Source organism: Tetrao urogallus (assembly GCF_951394365.1).
Source record: "Tetrao urogallus genome assembly, chromosome: 5".
Lineage (NCBI taxonomy): Eukaryota > Metazoa > Chordata > Aves > Galliformes > Phasianidae > Tetrao > Tetrao urogallus.
Genome location: NC_136818.1, coordinates 18,420,642 through 18,440,116, shown reverse-complemented (window position 1 = coordinate 18,440,116; position 19,475 = coordinate 18,420,642). Strand labels below are relative to the sequence as shown.

At 37.5% G+C, this 19,475-nt stretch overlaps 1 protein-coding gene across 2 annotated transcripts in view; it reads left to right on the top strand.

Annotated features, from left to right (window-relative positions):
- Positions 1-19,475, top strand: part of OLFM3 (olfactomedin 3) — a gene marked incomplete at both ends in the record, with an annotated part of 47,696 nt that overhangs the window by 12,708 nt on the left and 15,513 nt on the right. Inside the window, one exon of one of the 2 annotated variants that reach the window (XM_079536060.1) lies at positions 17,829-18,043. The exons of the other annotated variant lie outside the window; for it this stretch is intronic. Within the exon in view, the coding sequence (XP_079392186.1) occupies positions 17,915-18,043 (129 nt within the window). Of the gene's footprint in view, positions 1-17,828; positions 18,044-19,475 lie in introns of those variants that run through there. 2 annotated transcript variants of the gene reach the window in all.

Below are 19,475 nucleotides of genomic sequence, written 5' to 3'. Positions count from 1 at the left end.
ATTTGACCAGGTAAGATACAAAATAAGCACATACAACAAACCTGATCATTCAGAATTAACCATATAGATTGGAAGAGTGGATACTGTCAGAGGCAGATGTGTATCAAAAGCCTCAAGGCTAGATCTGAAGTAGGGCAATACCCTAGCTTTTGCCAGAGACACCAGAGAGCATCCTTTTTATGGCAACTATTTTATGCCTGTTATTTTTGGCAAATATACAACTCCAACAGTTGTCTTTCTAAGAGGCAATTCATACAGTATTAAATAGGTCCATGGGTGTTTCTGTATGAGGAAGAATAAACAAGACTGCTACTGTGGGAACCACACAGTATTTGTATAGCACAATTTCAAGGCTATAAATTGCTTTATTCTATAGCTAGAAAAGGGATATGTTGACGTTAAGTTAGTTGCAGGTACAATTAAAAGGCATTAGAAAACCTAGGTCACCGTTGCTGCTCAAGGATCAATACAGTAGCAAAGACTATCTGCACTGCAGCAAGCAAGCAGAGGCAAAGGATTGACTTATGGCCAAAGAACATCAGAGAGGCATCTGATCCTAAAAGTTTCATCTACTCAAGGGATACAGAGTCCTGAGCTGTTTTACAGTTTTTATTTATTCATGATGCAAAGTTATAAAGACACTGTATCAGAAAAATACAAACAGCAGCATTCCAAAGCAGGTCCATGGGGGAAAGAGTGACTTTACTTTCCTATTTATGAGCTCTTTTTCTTTTATTGCCTGGAGGGGGGATGGGAGGGAACTTTCTGAAAGTTTCCCAAACTTCAGACGACTTAGGTATTTTTCCTCTGTGATTTCCAAAGATTTATAAGGGGGAGGGGAATATCCTCTTTAACTGAGATCTGTAAAAGCCCACATATAAGCTGCAGGAAATGGAGAATAGAAACTAATTTCTTCATTAGTGGTATTATATTATATTATTCACTCATACAATTAATGAAGAAATTTATTTTGACTTAAGCGGAAGAGCAGCCACAGCAGATCAATGCAGTCAGCAGATTGCTTGCATCATTCTGCAACTCTGGCTATTTCACAAGAACAGATCAGGGCTGTACTGATCTCAAGGATGACAGAACTTGTAATTGTTCTGATGAGCCCTTTTGCTTTGTCCATGCAGGTTCTATGTGGTGCATGAAGATTAAGGAAGATTGCTTAACTCTGGCCTGTACTTCTGACAGGGAGGGACTCCAACCACATTAGCAATCACACTGTTAGCAGCGATCCTGCCCTCCCCAAGCCTGTAATTACTGGCTGTGCATGGGATGACAACCTACGCATCACTAAAAGCTAGAATCTGGCCACCATTATTTAACCTCCCCACCTTCATTTTCTTCCTTCCCTCTTCCTCACTAAAGGAATATTAACTGACATTCTGGGAGACATCTCTGTCACCAGAGCTTCTCAGAGAGGTCAGGGTCAGTCAGGAGCTGCACCCATTCTAGTGCAAAAGAGGAGTCTGTTTCACGTGCAGGGAAATTCTCAATCGTCTTTTCTGCTTGAAAGATTTATAACAAAGAAAGCCATGCTGCTATTTGCTCCCCATTCATCATTAGCCAAATAAAATTGCCACATATTCTGACAAGACTTTTGTATCCAAAAAATAACAATGCATTCTAACAAAACAATTGCACATTACTACAGGTTGCTCTCAGCTGACCAGGCACATATAAAGATTTTCTTCCCCTAAACAATAAACAGAATTTTTGTGCTTTAGAAAGCAAAATTCACAACTTTCATTCTATTTATCTGATAAACAAACGAGCAAAATCAATGCCCAGACAATGAATATCTGATATACCCCTTAAATTGCTGTAAACAAGGTAGCATTCTGATGACAGCTACTGAATCACTTCAAGTTTGCTCTTAGATTATTTGAAGACAAAGTTGGGCTCATTACTTTCAGAGAAGACAGATAAACTTGCATAGTCCACTTTCATTTAATACTCAGAGGCACCATTGGTGATCACCTAAAGCTAAACTCAGAGTTGCGTTTTGTACACAGAAAAGCCTATGGAGCTAAGCTCATTTGTACTCACTGAGGATTTTGTTCATTATTTTTTGTATCAATTATCATGCAGGCACCGTTTCAAAGTCTGCTAACACTAGATCTGAAAATCCACAAAATACAAATATGGTAGCTTTGAATCCGTGGTGTTTTTTTTTTTCCCCAGCTCAATTTTCAAATACTATTTTGAGAACATTCCAATAGCAGGGTGAGAAAAATGGAATTGTATCTTTTCTCTCTGTACAGCAAAAGCCAACACAATTTCTCTTACTGTGCACACTTACAGTCCAGAAAGTGCAGTTGGTGACAGCATGGAGCAAAATCCTCAATCCTTAACCTAACTGAACAGGAATTTAGCTGTACAAAGCAATTGCTTCACATTATTAATATGTGACTGCCTTTACCATGCTTATTGATTTAATGATAAGATAATCTTCATCTAATGTCTAGTATTTACTGTACATAGTTTAGATGTCACATATGCACATATATTCTTCATAGATTGTGAATTAGCATATAGACATGCTAATAAGAGACACACAAAATGCATATTTATAGCACATGTAAAATAACCCTTCTATTCCAGAGCTACAACTTTTGGGCAAAGTTTCATCCCAGGAGTACTCAAATACAATCAACAGACTGCATTCAGCTGTACCTCTTCTGCAGACAGTCCAGTGTTCTAGGAATTGAACTGTAGTTTTATATCCATGACAGTAAGGCACTCTGTCACACTGTTCATAACATATGGAAAACTTTCAAGATTGCTTTTTTTTTCTTCCCCCCCCTGCCCCCCTCCTCTAAGCTGCAATGATTATGTTAAAATACAATGACATTCTTAGGTTAAAGTTAAATAAAAATCATTATCACTGCCCAAGGAGAATAAAGAAGCAATTTGTAAGTCAAAGAGAATGAAATGATGAGTTCAGTCAGACTTACTGAGGGCTTAAATACTTAATGACCTTCTGTAAATTAAAATTTTGCTGAACAAAGAACCTGAGACTGGATATCCTACAATTGACTCACATGTGGTAGTTCGGCAGAGGCCCTCTGAGGTATTCCTCTGGCACCTGGGAGATGGCTGACTAACAGGGCTGCTGGGACAGCTTCCATCTCCCTGGATTTTCCACATCATGCCCATCAGGAAATCCATAATGTAAAATTTGTCTACTCTTTACTGACTGAACCTGAAAGGATGAAAGTGCAGTAAATTATTTGCCAAGTGATCTCTTAAGGAAATACGAGTTCAAAACCCTTCAAGCTTTTCCACTGTATAGAGTAAAATTCATTTCCAGATAATCTACGAGCATTCTTCCTTTCTTTAGAAGATTAAGTCTTTGGAAACTATATAGGTCACCTACATTATGCCCTCAGGATGCAGTTCTTAATAAGTGTTTGGTTGCTGTACTGTTACATGAATGCAGCACAATGAAACGATTGTTTCCCCTTCCTCCCAGTGATGTTAATTATTGCTTTAGTATAAGGAAAAAATTCTTATTCTTGTCACACTTGTTCATTTGCAGTGGCAGGTATCTTGGGAAGAGAAAAGGCAAAGCTGTATCTGTTCCTGTATTCTGCCCTGCTTGAAATTCTGTATAGCATTCTGTCGCAAGAACAGCAGACCAGGACCCATTTTTCCTTTTTTTCCTCAGCAGGTACACAGTTGATTTCACTATATAGTGCTGAGTTTGTAATGCTTGCAGTGTTTACCTAAATAAGGGGAGAATACTGTTTGTGTGTCCGGCTTCAAATGATGAGAGCTCTGAGGAACGTATATTCCTTTATCAATAGGAGGAAAAAGAGAATGGTTCAGAGCTGATTGGTTTTTCATGTTTCTTCCTCTTTCTATTCTTATGCTATCTCTTTCTATGAAAGGAATAATGTAGGAAAAAATACTTTCAAAGGGAAATGGGAGGGATCCTTCCTTTGTTCACTTTGACGCTTCCTTGGCATTTGTTTTTATTCAGTTTGGCAAAATTACATTGCAGCTGTTTGCAAGTGTTATTTAGTCCATTATGAATTCTGGTGAAGTATTTTTAGATTTGATGCTGTTGAGCCTCCTCTGTGTTAGTAGTTATTTCTAATTCATATGAGTTCCATGAATCTGAGAGCTCCATTAACCTTCATTATGCTATCTCTGCAGTTCACCGTCTTAGCAAACAAGCAAACACAAAGAAAGGATACACAAGAACCAAAGAGTCTTAAAAAGAATCAAAATGTATCAAACAACTAGTTTGAAGAAAAGGCAAGAGACACAGTTGGCTTATGTAAAGCAAGAAAGAAGGATTCTTCTATTTGACTTTTTGGCAGACCAGAAGCTAGATTTTAGTTTCTGGCTTTTGTGTCCTGTTTTCTTGTCATCTTTATCAGAAGAGCACATTTTCTGTCACTCTGCTGCACTTTAAGAGTAAAGCCCATTTTAATAGAATGCATTATCCAGGTAATTTTTTTTTCCCCTTCCATCTTATATGAAAAGAGAAAAAGTTTCTCAGGTACTTCAGATTTTTTTGTATTTTTTATTTTTTTAATCCTCCCAGTTCACTCCCTCCTGAAGTGAATTTCACAGTCTTTATCTTCATCCAAATTTGCATCACTGATCAACTGTTAATTTAACCAGTGCTTAAGCCCATCGACTGTTGAAGAGGACAATTTCTCTAAGCAGTGTATCCCAGATCTTGGGTATCTTCAGTTTGATTTTTTTTTTACTAATTAGTTTAGGAAAATGCACAGATGATGCAATGGTATTTCTATTTTTACAAACCAACAACAAAAAAAGGAAGCACATTTTCTTATTAACTCTAAGCCTCATGTCATACTAGAAATATGGCTGAAATGCATTACCTGTATCTGCTCTATGCTGAAAAGGTTATAAGACCTTTTTCTTAAATTGGAAATAAACTTATTTTCCTCCAAGAAAGACTGATACATACAGCTCTTTCCTTTTGCTCTAAAGTTTCTAAAAAATAACTTTACTGAATTTATCTTTAAGAGTTAGATTTGTCACTCATATCTTGCTACTACGCATCAGGAACGTGCCAGCTGGAATGAGAAGATCTAAAACTCTGTGCTATGAAAAAGGAAAAACAGTGATACAATCAGTGTGTGGTAAGTGGCATAAATTGTGTGGCCTGAAGTTAAAGAACTTCATTTTGAAAACACACAACTGGCATTCTCTGCTCCCTTTATGAGTTAGGGGACTTCCAGTTCATTTATTTCTTTGTTAGTGTTCCTACAGCTACAAAAAAAAAAGTATATATTAGACTGCATTTAAAATAAAATCATAGTACAAACCAGTGATTTTCTTGCAGGAGAAGACACATGTCTAGAGTGATTTACTTCTGTGCTTCTGGTTCAGGAACCAAACAGGAGTATGTAATTTTTAAAGTCAACAATAATTGTTCACCTGATATTGAAGTACAATGTATTAAGTGATAACAATGATGTCTTATATTTTTAGAAATTTCTATATTTTACAGAACTCTTTAAAAGGATGCCTTACAGTTTCAAAACAGACTTTCTGCCGTAATTTCATTTATGAAGTACAATAAAATTGTAGCAAGAAAATTTCTCCACTTACTTGTTGGACTAAGGTTGGAGATTTAACAGGTACTATTCATAGGAAGTTTTATTCATATTTGAATTTCTTTATGCTTCAATAAAACTAAATGAGATTTGGGTAATGCATGCATGGAAAAAACAACATTGAAGAGCACACTGTACATATGCAAACTCTGTTTCTAAGAAACTCAGAGGAAAGAGTTACACAGCACTCCTCCTCCTCCTAAACTGTATTTCAGCACTAGAACCTGTCATTTTTGCTGCAATTTTCTAAAGATTACAGGTTTGTTTTTCAGAAACCACTGACACGTATCCAGTATAAGATTGGAGGACTAACATCACCATAAATCTCTTGCACTACCAAAATCTTGGCATTGCCAGGAGAACCTGCTCATCATAACATAAATCAGAGCTGACTGAAGCCTACACTGCCAACAAGTGATCATCTCAGAGGACCACAAAGACAGTGAGCAAGAGAACAATATTATATAGCCTAGAGATCTCTTCATGCTGAGGCATTCATTTTCAACTAGCTCAGGACAGCTTGAGAGTCCCAGTGCATTGTAACATTTGTAACAGTGCATTGTCTGTTTCTTGAATTATGTCAGCCTTAGTTCTTGCTCTTCAGTTTCAATCTCCCTCAATGTGAAAGAGCTCTGTTTTCAAATACAGTAATTTTCTTCTGGTAAACTTTTAATATATTACCTAGTGGGATTACCAGATTGAGGAAAAATCTTATTTAAAAGGGCCACTATAATAAGGGACAAAGAACGTTAGCTCATTTGGCTTTCCATTATTATGTTCCACTGATTGGTGTAAGCTCATACTCCTACTGCTCCTCATTTCTTTACCTTGATTGCATCTAGTCGAAAAGAATTATTCATTAAATCTCAGGTTATTCTGTAACTATGTAAATTTATTTACATTTTAATATGCTGTTTTTATTGGGATAATACCCAATAATACCCTTCGTCTTCCATAGTTGTTCTTTTATCTCATAAATCTTTGTCTACATAGCATTCTTCCTTTTTTTCCCCATTTTTACAATAGATTGCAGGCTGTGTCACAAACCCAAATAAATTACAGCACAAATACAGATTGTGAATCGTCTTGGACTATTCGTAATTACTAAATGCTGACTTTGTGCATTAATGTAACTGTCTGTACAGAATGCTGGAAGGCTTTTATCCTAACAGTTATATTTGTAATGCTTAAAGCAGGACGCTGTGTTATAGTTGTGTTGCAGCTCATATGCCCTTGGCATAACTAATGGCTGTAAGTAATATGGAATTTATCATCTGTCCTCCAACATCTGATAAGCCATATTCTCCTTCAGGGATGCTTTTCTTTTCAAAACACCAATATTAGCAACTGCCAGTCTTTCAGTTTCTATTTCATTGTTAAAGGGTCTGTGTGGCCATTTCAGCCAATTTTCTCCAGGCTGTCTAAGTGATGGGTAATACGTTTGATTATCTTCTCTACAGTTACCTTATATTTAAAATTTGAAAGTTTTCACATGTAGACTGCAGGGCCAGTTTTATCTCCTCTTCTGTTTAGCAGACTCCTGAAAAATTGTTTAATCTAATGAAGAAGTACTTGCATTTTGTGGCTTGAAACAATGTTGTTTCCAATTAATCACATAAGGAGAAATGAAGCATGTTGTGAAGTAAGCATTAGACTATGAAGTCAGAAAGCCTGCACTGCTAAGCCAGTGTCATCTCTGGGGAAACCAGATATTTTCACCCTACTAAAAGGCCATTATAATTACATTCTCACAACTGCAAAGCAAGTTGCCTTCAAGACTCCATTCACTCTCTCCTGAATGCATACCTAATGCATCTGACTTCTAATACCCCACTTCTGAGTCAAATGAAGAAATTTTTCCATTCTTGTGATTCATCTCCTCAAACTCTTGATTCCCAAATTTCACTCTCATGCTAGTTTCATTTGGCTCTAGAACCCTTACAGAGTCTAGGAGAAGATAAAGTGGCAGTAACACAGGAACAATACCTTCTGAATTAAATGCTTTTTTAACCCACTAAAAGCAGTTTAAAATAGCCTTGTCTTTGCCATCATTTCATTTCCTGTATATTTCAAGTTAAATATATGCATTGAGAAAGGATAGCATCACACAGATAATCTTCATTACAATGTCTCGTATTTCAGAATAACTATTTACAAATGCAACATATTTAGTCTGTTTCTGAGAGTGACAATCATCTCAACGGATTTAAACTGTGTGCACTTGGGAATTTGTAGGAGAAATGAAAGTAATCATGAAACATTTTGGGATACTGTTTTATGTTTTGCTGTCAGTTCTGAACTTACTGTACAGTCCAAAATTAGTTCTATGCAGGGAAAATTAGTTATATAGTTTTTCTCAAGGAACCATTAGGAGAGTCCATACTAGGATGACTTCAGCAAATCTAAGTCTAAACATCCCTAATACAGATAGAAAATCTAGAGCCAGGTCTGAATTTTCAGAGATCTGAAGAGAGATCTAGATCTGGGAATCTATGTTACAGGAACATTCTACATCCGTATACAAAAATAAGCTGAAAATTTGTACAAAGTCATTGCATCACTTATTAAATACACTGATAAGAGATGGAGAAAACAGTTTGCTAAGGAAAGAATCTGGCAATTTATATTGCTCAAGAAACCATAACCGTGATTTCTAAAGAATCAAAAAGCACACTGCAATCAACTTCTGAACAGCTCAAATATTTATCTTAAGAATAAACAAACTACAAATGTTTTGCCAGCAGCAAAACATTCAGATCTTAGGATGAAACAAGAGTGCTTGAATGTCGATAGCAAGTACATTTTTGTGGTCTGCTTTCCCAGGCCCTAACCCATCCCAGGCTCACTTTTGCACTTTCAGTATGGCTACATGTGGTATCCTGCTACATAATGAACTAAGCATTTTTCAATTCTCTACCAATTTTTCAAAAGAACTGAAATATCTAAGCTCATTTTTATTCTAATTTCTTTGAAAGGCAAATTTGTTTTTCAGCCCAGAATATCCATTTGTATTACTAATAAACCACTGAATATACATGCAATGACCTGATTTGAAAGCTTTCTGCTGATCAAAAAGTCATCTGTAACCTAGGGTCTTGTTTCTTTAACAAACCAACATTAATTACAAGGAAGCATTCCAGAATGTTTATTCTTATAGCAAACTCATTTAACAAGATCTCCATGGACAGACTATTTTAAACTAATCTCAAGCCAAATTTTCTATGGCCAACTATCACTTAATACTAACTATCACCACACACAAGCCGGTATTCTATCTGTACTAGTTTCTGACAGCCTCCAATAATTTTTCTTGTAGCCAGTTTTGCTTTAACAACTCCTCATCCATTTTTGCATCTCCATGTACTGCATTTACTTATATGACTTTGTTCTTTCAGTTCAACTTTCAACTTTTTTTGTTTACTGATCCTTAAGAGATTTATTATTGCACATTTTTAAAACTATCTGTATATCCTTGCAAATTATATTTATTCTGCTCCCGAAATTCCATTTTTTTCTGTGCACCTCTATCAGCTTGATATATAGTCCTTAATTCATTTGTTTGTGTATTAGAAATCATTTAACCAATTTCAATAAAATGTATTTCCCTTTCAGTGCATTTCCAAGTAGTCGAGCTTTGTCCTTCTCTATGTTCTAAAGTTTCTGTATTTTTTGCAAAGTGACTAAAGTTAATCAATGAGTTTGGCTGGTTCTTTTTCCCCCCATACTTCACACTGGTGGAAGATACTGATAAGAAGAGAAATGATGGAATATTTTCAAATCATCAAGCTGATAATTACTTTGCAGACACGTAGTGCAATTCTGAAGCAGCCTGTTTTCCAAGTACCACTGCTAAAGTAAATTACTTGTATTTGTGATTTCAAAGGAAGTACTAGAAGCCCACTACAGTCATGATTAAGGAATAGCTAGTATTGCTCTGGCTTCCACATTATAGCAGTACTGCGGGTACAGCCATAACAGTACAATAAACATGGCAGGACTTGTGAAGATATCTAGTCTTTTACTACTCTCACTTTTTGACATGACTAGGGAAAAGATATATTCAAAGATTTCTTGGGAACATGAGCTCATTTTCAAACTCAAATTATCAAGAACAATCTGAAAACTTAATAAACTGCTGTTTTTGAAGATTGTTATTTCTTCTGTGGCAACTTCTGCTACTATTTCAGCTACTTGGAACTAACACAAAGCTTGGCTATTTCTTCTAGTGATAGCAACTCACCTAATAAGCAATATAATCATTTTTCTGACAAATGTTGTTGGCACTTAATCTAAGTCTTTTGTATGTCACCTGTTTGAATCCTTAAAAATTCTGTCTTCAGTGAAAAAGCTCACCCTCGGGAATCCGATACCCTGGAGGTTAGTGAGAGGATCTGGGGAATGGAAGACCTCCCTTCAGTCAGGGAAGAGGTGGTCCAGGAGCGCCTAGGCAACACCAATGTTCACAAATCCATGGGACCCAATGGGATTCATCCACGGGTGCTGAGGGAGCTGGCAGAGGTGATTGCTGAACTGCTTTCTGTCATCTTTGAGAGGTCTTGGAGGACGGAGGAGGTGCCTGAAGACTGGAGGATAGCCAATATCACTCCGGTCTTCAAAAAAGGCAAGAAGGAAGACCCAGGCAATTATAGGCCAATCAGCCTCACCTCTGTCCCTGGAAAGGTGATGGAACAGCTTATGCTGGATGTCATCTCCAGACAACTGGAAGAAAAGGAGGTTATCAGGAGTAGTCAGCACAGGTTCACCAGGGGGAGGTCGTGCTTGACCAACCTGGTAGCCTTCTATGATGTTGTCTCTGGCTGGGTGGATGGGGGGAGAGCAGTGGATGTAGTCTACCTTGATTTCAGCAAGGCATTTGATACTGTCCCCCACGACATCCTTATAACAAAGCTGAGGAAGTGTGGGATAGATGAGTGGACAGTGAGGTGGGTTGAGAACTGGCTGACTGGCAGAGCGCAGAGGATCGTTGTTGGCAGTGCAGAGTCCGGTTGGAGGCCTATAACTAGCGGTGTTCCTCAGGGGTCTGTGCTGGGTCCGGTCTTGTTCAACATCTTCATCAATGACCTTGATGAGGGGATAGTGGCCACCCTCAGTAAGTTTGCTGACGATACGAAGTTGGGAGGATTGGCTGACACGCCTGAAGGCTATGCTGCCATTCAGCAAGACCTGGACAGGCTGGAGAGCTGGGCAAAAAAAAAAAAAAAAAACGGATGAGGTTTAACAAAAGCAAGTGTAGAGTCTTGCATCTAGGGAGGAATAATTGCATGCACTGGTACAGGTTGGGGGATGACCTGCTGGAGGGGAGCTCTGCAGAGAGGGACCTGGGTGTCCTGGTGGATGACAGGTTTGCCATGAGCCAGCAGTGTGCCCTTGTGGCCAAGAGGGCCAATGGCATCCTGGGGTGCATTAAAAAGAGCATGGCCAGCAGGTCGAGGGAGGTGATCCTCCCTCTCTACTCTGCCCTGGTGAGGCCTCATCTGGAGTGCTGCGTCCAGTTCTGGGCTCCCCAGTACAAAAATGACAGGGATCTCTTGGAAAGAGTCCAGCGGAGGGGCCACAAAGATGGTGAAGGGCCTGGAGCATCCCTCCTATGAAGAAAGGCTGAGTGAACTGGGTCTGTTCAGCCTTGAGAAGAGAAGACTGAGAGGGGACCTGATCCAGGTCTATAAATATCTAAGGTGTGGGGGGCAGAATGGCGAGGCCGAACTCTTTTCAGTGGTGAGTGGAGACAGGACAAGGGGAAACAGCCAGAAACTGCAGCATAGGAAGTTCTGCACAAATGTGCGCAAGAACTTCTTTACAGTGAGGGTGACGGAGCACTGGAACAGGCTGCCCAGGGAGGTGGTGGAGTCTCCTTCTCTGGAGATGTTCAAGACCTGCCTGGATGCCTACCTGTGCGACCTGCTGTAGGGAACCTGCTTTGGCAGGGGGGTTGGAGTCAATGATCTCTGGAGGTCCCTTCCAACCCCTACAATTCTGTGATTCTGTGATTATTTCTGTTAAGTGCTAAAAAACAGAAATTAAACCTTTAACATTAATCTATTAGTCTAGATAATAACTTCTAAAGAAGATTGTTCAATTTTAATTATTTATTTTTTGGTTGCTTGTTCTGAGATTTTCGGAAACTAAGAACAGTACTTAGGTCCTTATTTTTAAGTACATCAAAGTTAGACACTACTTCATTCTGGTGAACTGCAGTACCACCTGAGACTATTACTGATATGCTTTCTTTTTCCTTTTGGGGAGGATCATGAAGTCATTATAGTATTTAGATTGCTGACACCTGTCCACACCAAGATGACAGCTCTGCACCCATCCAACCACTTTACAGAGCTGAAAAGTATTTGGCCATTACCCAACTAGAATATTCTTAATTTTTTATACTACAGATGTACAGATGTGCAAATCACTAACTTTCTCTACTGAGTTTCCATTCAACTCATTGCACAGAATAACTCATCTCTTAGAACACTGATCAGTGAGTCAGAAATCTCATTGTCCAGAGGCAGAACTTAATGAAGTAATTTATCCAATCCAAAAAATTGTCATGCCTCTTGGGCAAATCATGCAATTCACATTTCGCCAATCACTGATTATGATTAGTTTACTATAATGAGCAAAAGCCATTTGCAAAGTGACTGCCATTTAATTAATTTACTCCAGATCTGAAATTTAGCAGTTTATATCCATATTTCTCCATGAAGACTCAGCATAAATTCAAGCTGGGTTTTGCCGAAGTTCCTTCCAGGAAATAGCTCATATTATCTGTAAAATGTGCAAGTGGTAGCAAAAGAAGCACAGCTCCCAGTAGAGATCATTTAGAAAACATATATATTATTAACGGCCTTCTACCTGAAGTGATCATTCACTGCATCAAGTTTTAAATCTGCAAAATCTGTTTCCTAAATAGTCTGAAATAGAAGAAAAGATGCTACAGCTAGTTAATGATTTTATTATTTTTTTTATGTGCAAAGTCAATGTCTTCAAAATTATCTGTCATGATTTATGCATTGTGCAGCTTCTCGTTATTACTGACTACTGATTTAAGGAATGCACTAGTATCTGATTTCCTTGCTCCTGTAATCCCCCTTCCTACTCTTCCTCCAAGAAACCCTGTAAGAAATACGAACACAGAGAGCAAAAGATTCCACAGAGAAAGCATGTTTTCAGAGATAGTACTTTCACCCCTTTTTTTTTTTTTTTTACTCTACTTAACATTTCATTAAAGAAAAAACACCTACTTCTTGCAAACAGTCCAATGACATTCATCTAGTCTGAAAATGACAAATATCATCCCAAAGCACTGACTGAGGTAGGCTCTCTCTGGAATCACTCATCTTATTTGTGGCAGACTATGCGGTATATTCATAAGAAAACATAATAATTTGCTAGCCCATCCAAAGTGAAAAGTCAGAAAAAGAAGCACCCATGAAATGCAGTTTCTTCAGATTTCCACTTCCCACTCAACCTCTGCAATATTTTCTTCACTCTCCTATTTCTGTCACACGATCTTCTTTTACAGAGAGTTTAAATCAATTTATCCTAGTTATAAATCTAAAACTGATTTCCAAAGTTAACAGTGATGGATGATGGCACTTTCCTATTGCTATTTAATTGCTTCAACACCAGTGCTTTGATAAATTGGCTAAAATATATCTTTTTTTTTTCCCCAGCTTCATCTTAATAGTCTTTACTTTCATGGTTTAACCCTCTTGGAGCATTTAAAAATGATTTTGTAGTCAGTAATGTATTTGATGCCAGAAAAGATAAACCTTGGCAAGCTAGATTGTTGTAATTACTTCTGTGTTACATCTCTGACATTGCAGAATGGCAAATCAGACCACCTTTACTGGAACAGTACTAACCCACAACTTGTCATGTACACATCGTTTTTTAATTACTTTAACATTGGATATAAATATCTATTCCTTCTTTATATCTGTCCTTCTTTCCAGTTAAACTATTCTCATATTCTGAATGTTGATAATCCTGTAGAACACAGGATTACCAGAGCTTTAAACATTTGCCATTTGATCCCCTAACCACTTCATCCTTGACTTTCAGAAAACAGGCCTGGTTCCCTGCAAGTGCTGGCTGCCCAACCTCATGACAGTTCAATTAAACCGATCACTTTCACAGGGTGTAGATGGGCTGCTGTTCTCAGTAAATACCTCACCTACATTTTCTGACACACAGTTGCATTCAAAGTCACCCAAAACACTGACTTTATTCAATTACAGCAAATCCACTGATTTTCAAAGCTCTAGCTCATCTCCAGGATTGTATTTTCTACCATCACAGTGAATTTCAGCATCTGAATACCTGAGAACCAAGTTCCTCTTAAAATTTACTCTAAGAAAAGCCAGCTACCTCAGCTATGTATAGCACTGAGGTTTACTCTCTCCCTGAATAGAATTATACGTATTTTGAAAATGGGAAAAAAATTACAAGTGATCAAAAGCATTAAGCATAAGGATTATCACAGGGGGGGATTATACGTAAATCCTTATATGCAGCCCCATAACAAAAGAACAGAGAAATTGCAGTATCATTTCAAATCTGAGCAATGCCAGGCCTGGGAGCATATGGCATTGCACTGGCCTATTCTGTTGCTCTTCATGTCAAGAGAAGGCACCCTGAGGTTCTCCAAAGCCTGCGGAATATCAGCCTCCACTGAGAGGTAGAGGGCTCTCAGCAGATTTTTTCATCAAGCTTTGAGCAGATGTCTCTTTTTGTTGTTGGTTTTTTGTTTGTTTTTGTTTTCTTTTAAGTGAGCATGAATAAACTAGCTCACCCAGAGAAATCAAGACAACAGGGATGGGTAATTCCACTGAATTCTTTTTCTACCTCTAGCACTGTTTTTATATTGCACATCTGAGGGGAAAGCTTTTAAGATAATACTGAGTAAAATATAAACGTCACTGAAAATTCAGATGGCAGGAATTCAACCAGAAAAAAAAATATTTTCACTTCAACTAGTCCTCCTTGCACTTGTTGCCCAGCTCTTTCAGTTAACTGACAACTTTCCTAATGCACTGTGCTCATCCTCCTCCTCGTTTCCAGCAATTCACATCATGAACTATGCCCACTTACATGAAAATGCTAAGAACTTCTTCCTTCATTCAAAAGGAGTTAAGAGTTACCCTGAAGCCAGAAGAAAAAAAAAAAAAAAAAAAAAAAAAAAAGTGGATAACCAAGGCCATTTCAGAAACAATGTCACCTTGAAAGCATGGACAAGGATAGAACAGTCTTATAGTAAGCCTTCTCTTGACACGTGTACCATCAGTGGAGATGCCTGACTGTGATATGTCACAAAGATGAGGCTGGTGAAAGAACATAATCTTGGAAGGACACTTGCCTCTCCATCTGCTCAAAGAACCTGGCTATTACCACTCAAGTGACACTGCAAAGCCAGAGGTTTGTCTTAAACAAAAATGTAGTGTTAGATGAAACAGCCTGCCACTTCTCAAGGTTTCTAAATTCAGAGAACTGGAATCGAATAGAAAGGGCAAAGGCACTTCCACAGTGCTGAAGGTGGACCAAGAATTTTAATTGCTGTTCAGATTCTGAGAACTTTGGCTTATATACACATTCATCTTACCTGAAAAACCAGCAGTGCCCAGGAACAAGACTACTGTAGTAACACATCGCTGAATTCAGCCTACTACGGAGTCACCACTGGAATATATGATGTGAAGATGAAGAAACTAAACCCTACAGAAGACCACAGTACGAAGGGAAACTTTGATGTCTGCACAAGAGCTTACTCTGTCAACCTAACTTGTCAAAGTACTAACTTACTGAGGTTTAGGGTTACTGATTTTGCTCTTCTTCAAAGGAAGCTATTTAAGATATCTGAGACATGAGTGTACAAACACTTTGATCTTTCTGCATAAAATGCAACGTTTCAGGCTGAATATTTATGTTGAAATTAATATATTTTCCTACCAAATAAAACTATTTTTTGTAGCATTTACACAAGAACATGATTTTGAATTCTATGAACTATTTTGGAGTAAGCTTTTTTCTTTTTTAAGCACACAGTTCTGAGCTGACATGAGGGTTAAATTACCACTCCAGACCTTCTCTGTTTTCTCTTTCTTACTATCACTGTTTCTTCTCCTCCAGCTGGGAGATAGTTAAACTTGTTCATGCATTTATGTGCGTTCACCTATTGATGACTTTCAGGACATTTGCCTTGTTGATATTTCTAACACTGATGGTAGCTACTTTTTATTGTATCAAGTTTATCACACCTGAGCTGTGATAACAATGTTATCAATTTGCGGTAGTATAAGACAAAGTCACCAAATATTTAAGGTCCTAGAAAGGCATTTTTGCAGCTTTCTAATGTAAGCTACCCTAACACCAATTCTCAGGCTAAGTTGCTTTAGCAGACTCACATCTCTCTCTCCGATCTGCAATTGCGTCACTGCACTGCAGTGCAAAAGTGCTTTAAAGCCCTTATGCACTTGTAGCAGATCTAACTTCAGCACCATGGGAATCCAGGTCCCACTTGTATGGTAATCTGTAATTAGAAGCTGTCAAGAAACATGGAGGAACATCTCTTGCTACACTATCTTTAAAGATGTATCTAGGAGCAATACCATCAGTCACAAATAAGAAGGTTTTCAGTTCAGTGAGTAAACTGATTTTTGTCATGTCTATATTTATTTAGGGATGCTAGCAAAAAAACTTATTTTTCTGTGCAGCATTTGTATAAAAAGCAAATAAACTAATGCTTTCAGATTTCAAATGTAGCTCTTCAGTGAACTGTGGTTTTTTGAGCATCTAAAACACTTAGCAGCTCACCTGCTAAATGTCTACCCAGAAAATATTACATTTTGGGAAACAGAGAATTTCACTCTGTATTCTGTTACCAAATCTTTGTGCTTGAGGATCCCTTATAAAATTACATTGCAGTCTCCAATGTGATTTTCTATTTCTTTTTCTAAAATGTAATTTTCCGTACGTTTTCGATAAATAACTGTAATGAAGTAGTTCTGAATGAATGTTGGGAAAGTTTAACCTACATTTGGTGCACAAGCTCTGAGGATCAGTAAAAGTTTTTGCAGGACTATAGTAAGTTTAATAAATGCATTTGTGACTGCACTTTCTTAGGAAAAGGCAACCCTTTCAGTTTCACTATGGGTTTCTTTTGTTCAGACAGTCCAAATTCAGAAACATACCAAATCCATGGTTACTTCTGGGAACAAATACAGCATTCTGCCTCTGCAAGTTTTCAAGCAAGTTCATCCAAAATAACTGCCATTATAAATCCTTGTTCAGTGTTTCTTCTTTTTAAAACAATTCTTTAAAAGAAAAAACCTGTAACTACCCCAACAGTGCAATGATATAGAATTTCTGCACTCCTTTTCTCTGTGCTTTTCTTTCCCTACAGTTACTAAGTTTCTAAAAAAGATAAATTGCTACTGACAGTGGAGATCACTCTACAGCGCTAGAGAAGAACAGATTTAACAGCAGATTAGAGCCAAAAGAATCCTCCAAATGCTATAGGAGCAACCCACAGTTTGTTTTCTGTTCCTACCCAAATGGCAGTAGAGACATATGGAGCCTGCCAATGCAGTGATTCTCATTAGAGTAGCACATACACTAACAGAAACACTGAACAATATGAACTTGTACTACTTCAGTACTCTTTTATGAACAACAATTATCTTAGTGACAATCTTTTCAAATTATAAAGTCACTGAATGTTCGTAATTTATGTGAGATCAAGAAATCAAGGAATATTTGGAAAGGTTTCTGAGAATACTTTTGTGGTTCCATTTGCAGGCAGACAGCTCTGCCCATTCTTCTGTCTGGGACATGTATAGTTCCTATATCAGATTCTGAAATATTCTTGAGCATATTTCTGCCACAGGAGTAATAGGGAGTTGGGGACTATTTCTGCTTGGCTTTGTGATTATACTTTTGAATTTCAGATAGGGATACTTACAATTCTGCGAGGACTAAACCAATTAAGTGCTAATTGATTTTCTAGCACTTATAAAGAGGTAATTCACCCATCACATATCCCACTGAAAACAATAATGACTATTAAAGGGACAGCATAAGATCAGTATTGTAGTCAAAAGTTCTAAATAAATAGTCATAGAGTATTTGTTAGTGAGAGCAAATAAGGATCTGAGTTTTTAATGGATGATTCAATCTGAGTTCCTCGCTCTCCATTCACTCTGTGGCTGCTGTGTGCTGCAGTCCCGCCTCTCACTGCCAGCCTGCATCGGAATGATAATCAGTCACTATGAAAACTCATTAGCTCCACAGCAATGAGTCCTCCACTGCTGAAGCTTGGTGCTGTTCTTAGCACCATGGCAATGATCTCTAACTGGATGTCCCAAATTCTCCCATCTCTGGTAGGACTAAATACCACCAGACTACCCACTTCAGATACTCTAGTAAGTAGCTATGATGTGTTGCAAGCCATCTTAATGCTGAACTAGAATTTAAGTGCTAGCAAAAGCTTTACTCTGTTGCCTCTTTGTAAATCTTTTTAATACTAACCTTCCTATCATCACTTAATGCATGCTACTCTTTGGGCATCATAACTTGGTGAGCATGTTGTGGTCTTACTATGGACAAGAAGATATCAAGTAACATCCTTAAATATTTATGAAAAAAATGTTTTCATCTTGAGGGTGAAATGCTAAAAATAGTACAGCAGCATCATTTTATTTGCCTAGACATTTTTCCTTTGTTTACTGCTCCAGAAAAATGTAGTGCATTATTAAAGAAAACAGATTTCAGGCAGTAGATTTCTTGTTAATTTTTGTCTGCTATACATTTTTCCTTATTGGAACACAGTAAAACAAATAAGTAGCTGTTAGAAACAAAATAGAATTAGTACTAAGAGGCTGGGTATCAGAAAATTAGAAAGGCAAGTAACAAATGACACAAATAGCAGTTTGTATGGCTGATGATCTTATATAGCAACATCTGTTAAAGACCACATACAGAAAACCTGTGATTAGCTATTCACAAAAACTGTAAATAGCAAGCACTTAATTGGACAACAAGGAACACCATACTGGTATTCATAAGTTGAAGTAAAACATAATTTTTCCAAATGTTTAGCGAACCGCTATATGTTAACTGCAATCACATGTTTATATAAGTGTGTTATGTAAAATGTAAATTTCACTATTTGTACAGAAGATTGCTATGCTCAGACTTTTATTTTTTAGCTGTAAAAAAAATGATGTATTTACTAATCAATGTTTAATTGAATATATGTATGCAGGAAAAGCATTACTGCAGGAAGTCACTACATTTGGGCTTTAAAGGCTGCTACTTAAAACTTAATTATGCTGTAAGAAAGAATTCTGTTAAGTTTTAGAGCAGCACAAAGCTGAGCAGATGAGGAAAAATTCCATTTTATTTTCTTTCAATGTATCTTATGTCCAGTGAACTAGAGTGCAGATGGCAATATGATATAACAAGAAATAAGGTTCCCTAATTTAAATCCAAGTTTAAAGCTGCAACTGAGTAGCTGAGAGTTTCACCCTAGTTACTATATAATATAGGCATAAATAGTTATAGACACACACATCTATCATTATATATGTTTACATATTCAGATTCAAAGTAGTGTGAATTTGTGCTTCCCTTCACTCGAAAAAAACACAAATTACACAAAGGCCTCGTAAGTGTTATTTCAGTGATGCAGTTTGCACTCATTAAGTAGAGTGTTTCAAGAGAGCTAGCATGAGTGCCCTAAGATCCAGGGACACACCCATAGAATCCTTATTATCTGAGGTCGGCATTATCTGCCAAATGGAAAAAATACCATCTTCAGTCTGGTGGGGTTTTGGCATAAAACCAAGCATCTCA